The sequence below is a fragment of the Schistosoma mansoni genome, chromosome 6 (assembly GCF_000237925.1).
Source record: "Schistosoma mansoni strain Puerto Rico chromosome 6, complete genome".
Classification (NCBI taxonomy): domain Eukaryota; kingdom Metazoa; phylum Platyhelminthes; class Trematoda; order Strigeidida; family Schistosomatidae; genus Schistosoma; species Schistosoma mansoni.
The window spans coordinates 11,968,708-11,975,843 of record NC_031500.1 but is presented as its reverse complement, the minus strand read 5'-3'; the positions used below and the strand labels follow the sequence as shown (position 1 = coordinate 11,975,843).

The window sequence follows — 7,136 nt, the reverse complement described above, 5'->3', positions numbered from 1 at the left end:
GCAGTTGGCTGATTTCATCAATGTGTGGAAACGACCGTCCAGTGCTTCCAGGTTTTCCATAGTGGTCTAGCTTCAATTGACTCATGATCTCAACTATATAAAACATAAATATTGTCTGAAAATCTACTAAGCTACTAAATTGAAATGACCACAAACTTATTCAGTAGATATGGTAACATAAGTAATAGTTTATAATTTCCTGTAGACATAATAACAACCTGAAACCTTTTGTTTTTCCAGTCATTCAAATCAAACGCAAATAATAAGCTTATTATACATAACAAAAGCCTTATGTAACATAGAACTATTTGTGCGAAAATTCAATTGATGATTATGTAACGGTAATAAAAATCATTACATGCAACATTAATAATGTGAGTTTGTATTTCTCATTGCAGGGCAACAAAGAGTGAATGCACTGGAAGAAGAAGAACAAGCCCTACGCGGTCTGAACCTGCAGAATAACGAGTAAAACTATTTTGTAATAACTTTCCCCTTTTGTACTAAAAACCGCGTTTTTCAATTTCAAATATATCTGTTGCACCAACACACCGTGTTCTCACTTCCGAAGCACTTGTCTGTCCTGACTGTTGTGTTGCTGTTTCAGGTCGCTCCTGCTCCCAAGTAAACGTCGAAATACAACGTGCTACAAGTGGTGATGGAGGTGTTTACGTCAAAACGCGATGAAAACTATGAGGAACCACCGGTCATTTCAAGCAAGCCAGCAACCGGTGCAATCATCCGCCAGCCACCACTACTGGGAGTCTCGTCGGATTATGCTATTTGGAAGGTCAGGATTACGACGTATCTACGTAAGGTTCCAGCTACCGAACATTTTGACTACCTCCTGTCGTGTTTAGACGATGAAGCGGCAAAAAGGGCGATTGCCAATGGTTTAACCGCAAGCAACTCATCTGCCCAAAACTGGAATGTTCTTGATGAATGCTTTTCGTTAACAGTAGACACGCAGCTGGGGACCATGCAGTTCCTGTCGCGTCACCAGAAAACGAGTGAGGAACCCATCGAATACCTACACTCCCTGCAACAAGCAGCAATAGTAGCCTTCCCAAGCTTAGACGTCTCTATTCGGGAAGAAATAATACGCGCACGATTTACAGAAGGCCTTTTGCCAGGTGCACTACGACAGCACCTTCTGTACATGCCACCAAAAAGCATTCAAGACCTAAGAACCACAGTTCTCCGGTTCGTTGCCGCAGACAAGCTATCAAACGCTGTCAATACACCGCAGTTGTCAGCGAATGCTATTGACCACCCTGGAGAACCACATCAGTCCGACTTCACTCAAACTATTTCTGCAGTCAAACGGCGCCCTGATAGACAGGCGCTACGATCTAGTCAACATAACCGGAAGATGGAGTGTTTTTACTACCAACGCTTTGGGCGGAGAGCCCGAAAATGTGGGCACAATCAGTTTTGGAAGCCAGGTGAGACCAGTTTTTCCCATTTGTCTTCATATTATTCTGAATCAGTATATCCGATAACCATAGCTGGTAGTTTACAGGGGCTACAGACTACTATCCTACTGGATACAGGAGCTTCAGTATCCATTGTGAGAGAAGGGTTTTTAAGTACATTGAATCGCATAAACCGACAAAAACCATGTTACTCCACACTAAAAACAGCCGGTGGTGACCTTCTGGAAGTACGGTCTAAGGTGTGGTTGGAGGTAACGGTGAATAAACACTCATTCCTACACGAATTTTTAGTATGCCACACACTCGCCTGGGATGTTATACTTGGAGTTGACTTCATGTTAAAATACGACGTCGTTATACATGTAGCTGAGGCGGAAGCTCGAATCGGGGAAGTAACCATCCCAACACATCGCCTTAAGAAGGCAACTAAGTCGGTAGCTCACGTAGGGGTGTCGGAAGTCATACACCAGGTACAAACCAATAAACAAGTATCAGAGGATGTCCGTCTATCAACCATTCCCTTACTTCAAAAATTTAGTTCTGTTTTCTCAGAGAATATCTCTGGTAATCGGACGACCACGGTACAACACTCTATTCCTACAGGTGATCATATGCCATTACGTCAACCACCCCGAAGAGTACCGGTACACTATCAGCCTCAGTTAGAATCAATGATAAAAGAGATGTTAGAGAAAAAGATTATTGTGCCATCTTCATCACCGTGGGCTTCACCCATTGTTTTAGTGGAGAAGAAAGACTCCTCCCTTCGATTATGTATAGATTACCGTCGCCTTAATGCTATAACAAAGCGCGACTCCTTCCCACTACCACGGATTGATACAACATTGGATGCTATGAGAGGTGCGTGTTGGTTTTCGACTTTAGACCTAGCATCCGGATACTGGCAAGTAGAAGTACGACCTCAGGATAGAAAAAGGACGGCATTTGTTGTACCAAATGGTCTCTACGAATTTCAGGTGATGCCTTTCGGGTTAACTAATGCCCCAGCAACCTTTCAACGACTCATGCAGACGGTTCTACATGGCCTGGTACTACAAAAATGTTTGATTTACCTTGATGATATTATTGTGTATGGCAGCACGCCTGAACAGCATAATGCCAACTTAAGGGCAGTCTTACAGCGTATTAAGCAGCATAATTTAAAGGTGAAACCGTCCAAATGTCGACTCTTGCAGAAAGAAGTACTCTTTCTAGGACATCGCATTACAGAAGATGGGGCAGCAACAGATAAGGAAAAAACGAGCACCATTATTAATTGGCCACAGCCGAAATCTGCGGAGGAGGTACGTAGCTTCTTGGGGCTCGCTTCTTACTATAGACGTTTCGTGCGCGATTTCGCATCCCTAGCAGCACCTTTACATCGCCTGACGCATAAAGGACGAAAATTTTTGTGGACCACAGAATGCCAACAAGCATTTAACACCCTGAAATCATGTCTTGCTGCTCCACCCATACTAGCTTTTCCAGACACTTCAGATAAAGGAGGTGAGTTTATACTTGACACTGATGCTAGCTCGTCAGCTATCAGAGCAGTCCTTTCTCAAACAACACAAGATGGACAGGAGAGGGTCATAGCGTACGCTAGCCGGCGGTTAGATAAAAGAGAGACAAGGTATTCTACGACGCGCCGAGAGATGCTGGCTTTGGTAAAATTTTTGCAACATTTTCGTCACTATCTCCTAGGGTGTCCCTTTCGTGTACGCACAGACCATCGTGCATTACAGTGGCTTCGTTCATTTCGCGAACCAGAAGGTCAGGTGGCACGCTGGCAGGAGAGATTGAAGGAGTTTGATTTTACTTGCGAATACCGACCTGGCAGCCGTCACACAAACGCCGACTCTCTGTCTCGTATACCCTATGCTCCTAGTACCATTAGTGCTGTCCTTAGCACAGCCCCAGAGATCGACTGGCCGTCTCTTCAAGCAACAGACCCTGACCTGCAGTTCATTTACCTACGACAACTACACGGAAACGATAAACCTTCTGCGGCAGAGTTAAAAGATCATTCCCCAGCGACGCGCCGTCTTTGTACCAAGTGGAGGAGCCTGAGATTGTATGGGGACACACTATTTATAGTCAGCGAGTCAAAACAACCACTGTTGATAGTACCACGTGTGCAAGTTCAAAATATTATGGAGCAGGTGCATCGAGAACTCGGGCACTCGGGGAAACGGAAAACTGAACATGCGATCTGCCAGAGGTTTTGGTGGCCATCCATCCATGAAGACGTGACTGAATTCTGCAAAAATTGTAGCACGTGCCATGCCATCAAGTCACCTCAGCAAAGACCCCGTGCACCGTTAGTCCCAATGACGACAGAAGGTCCACATCAACGAGTCGGTATCGATATCATGGGGCCACTTACACCATCAAAGAACGGAAATCGTTATATACTGGTGATGGTGGACTATTTTAGCAAATGGTGTGAAGCCGTCCCTATACCACAACAAGATGCCCTCACGGTCGCTCGAGCTTTCATTGATCATTGGGTCTCCCGTTATGGCGCTCCATTCTCACTCCATTCCGACCAAGGTACAGCTTTTGAAAGCCATCTCGTCGCCCAGGTATGCCGATTATTGGGTATCCGCAAAACACGTACCACTGCATACCACCCTGAAGGTAACGGCTTAGTAGAAAGAACAAACCGAACCATTAAAACCCTCCTACAGTCGTTTATCAATAACTCGTCGACGGAATGCTGGGATGATGCAATACCCCAATGTTTGTTAGCTTACCGCGCATCAGTTCACGGTTCCACGGGATTTTCACCTGCGATTTTACTCTTTGGACATGAATTACGTCTGCCTGTTGAGATCCAAATGCCGTTGTTGCCTTTCGAAGCTCAAGACCATGTACCATACATCCGTAACCTTCGTAGCCGTCTAGCCGACGCATATCGTCTAGTTAAAGCTAATTTACAAAATGCCAACAAACACCAAAAGGATGTGTACGATCGACATGCGAACGGGCCTGTATATAAACCTGGAGATCGTGTGTGGCTACATCGCCCTATGGCCCCACCAGGAACATGCGGTAAGTTTCACCAACCGTGGAAAGGGCCTTATGAAATCGTATTTATTCGGTCCCCTACAACATTCGTCCTACGTAACCTCCAGCGACCTCAAGACGACGTTATAACAGCACACTACAACCAATTGAAGCCAGATAAAACAACGGTGCACTTAGATACCCCGTTTGTCAATCCCCCGACTGCTACCAGCCATTATGAGGTACCACCAGAAGGAGGAATAGCATACCCATGCCCGCAATCAGGCACTGAGGACAGTGCCTCATGGAGAGAGGGGGTAGTGTAACGGTAATAAAAATCATTACATGCAACATTAATAATGTGAGTTTGTATTTCTCATTGCAGGGCAACAAAGAGTGAATGCACTGGAAGAAGAAGAACAAGCCCTACGCGGTCTGAACCTGCAGAATAACGAGTAAAACTATTTTGTAATAACTTTCCCCTTTTGTACTAAAAACCGCGTTTTTCAATTTCAAATATATCTGTTGCACCAGCACACCGTGTTCTCACTTCCGAAGCACTTGTCTGTCCTGACTGTTGTGTTGCTGTTTCAGGTCGCTCCTGCTCCCAAGTAAACGTCGAAATACAACGTGCTACAATTAGTTCACAGGAAATGTGATTTAACTACGTATACCTTCCTTTTAAGTTTATAGATAGCTGAATGTTACCATAACTAGTAGAACACAAATGGGGACAATCGAATGTATTTCAATACAAAATTACAGAACAACTTAGTCAAACCGGCGATCCATACAGTGAATACTTCATTTGCAAAGTGTCAATCAATTGTCTCAGACTTCATTGTTCTTTTGTTTCCATATCAATCATTCTTTGTTGTCATTCTCTTATTCTCGATCTTCTTAATTTTCTGCCACCAGGCATTTCACATTCGATTGACAATGCATATTATTTATATCTTTTGACATCAGTAGCACACACCACAATCTGACATGCTAATATGCTTTACCATATTTTAGATGGTCACAATTTTGGGACGTTTTCTTTTTGTATATCTGGCATACAATGACAGGCTTTTCATTGTGATAATTATAAGTACCGGTTATTTGATTGAAAGATATTTGAATCAAAATCGATTGTTTTTTCTTACCATGCCAGTTTAATCCAGTTTCAAAGTATTTAGAAACCCTTATTCATTTCATTGTTTATAAATTTAGTTTTTAAAAAGGAATCAGTTTGATACATTTGAAAGAGCTGAACAATATCTATTGAATTCAACATGTTTTGATTAAACCTTTGGGGTTAAACAACTGAATTGTATCTGTGACTATCTACGCTATGCTATGCTGACTAGTATTGTGGATCGTTGGAAGAGAGTTAGGGGCGGCCAAACCAAAACGTCGCATCAATGCTTGAAGTCATTAACTTCTATTCTAAGCCATGTTGTTAGATGCAGACTATTGTAATCAATGATTGGAGACTCTGTGTGACATGGCTTAGAATCAATCACAGTGGCGCAGGTGTAAACACTCTTTATCTTCCCTTAAACCTTGAGATTAAATTTGCTTCATATCTGCCTGCCTTCCTATACTATATCCTTATATACAACCTTTCTTTTATATATTACCACCACTAAATTAACTACTTCTATCAATTCGGTGTTCATCTTGTTGTGCTAACCAGCTATGGCAACTTAGACCGATGCATTTATGTGCCTGATCCTACGTTGTACTTGACTGACTGACTGAATATGTCTTTCATTATTTAATTAGCTAAATTCAGTAAATAAACAGAGTATATATTATACTGAACTCTAAGATTTAGATTAACATCATATAAGTGAACATATGAATAGTTTTCATCACTAAAAGGGAGATCATTGGAAACCAGCTAGCAGATAATGTTATCATTGTTAGAAACCTGTTGAACTATGTATATTCAAGGAATAATTGTGAATGAATTTCAGAAGTTTTAAGTAATCACTAGTGAGTTTATTTAGATTTCCTTTGTGATTAATGAAGATTACACTAGAAAAATTATGATACTTTTGTTTTAATGCAACAGACGTAAATAAGTAAAGGACTAGTTGTCTATTTCACTGTTAGACACAAACCATTTATTCAAAATAACTTGTAGGATAATGACTGTATTGATTCAATTCTTACAGGATACATATATGCCGACAAAGTGAAAAACATTCGATTGTCGATGATAACAGAAGGACTATTCAAACATTACTCATGGTAATATCCTGTTTTTTATAATAATAACAATCACACACCAATAAATATGGTGATGATATACCGAAAATTAAATTTATATTTTTACATCATAGAGTGATTAAGATTGTATGATTAATGGACACCAAGAAATAATACATATATAAATTCATTTAGTATTGTTTGTTTGAATCTTCCCATTGATGTGTTAGGACTGCAACTGATCAGTCTCTAATTGGCTTATGTGCATACTGTGCGTATCGCCTCGATTTAGCCTTAATTCACAAGCATTGTAGGCAAAGATGGATAGTGACTAGCAGTGGAATCCAGTTTGACGCGCGTTTCGTCCTATTTGGGACTCGTCAGCTGGACTCAGTGGCTGAGTGGCGTTTGAAGCGAAAGGTGCTGGGTTCGAGTCCCAGAGTGAACATCAACTCTGAGATTCAGGTAAATCCAGCTGACGAGTCCCAAATA

General features: G+C 41.8%; 1 protein-coding gene across 1 annotated transcript; it reads left to right on the top strand.

The window, feature by feature from the left end:
* Window positions 1-658: 658 nt before the first annotated feature.
* Smp_195110 (KRAB-A domain-containing protein) lies at window positions 659-4,771 on the top strand (the record flags this gene model as incomplete). Its single annotated transcript, XM_018798270.1, has 1 exon — window positions 659-4,771. One exon carries the CDS (start codon window positions 659-661, stop codon window positions 4,769-4,771), a length of 4,113 nt encoding a protein of 1,370 aa, XP_018653228.1.
* Between the last annotated feature and the right edge of the window lie 2,365 nt (window positions 4,772-7,136).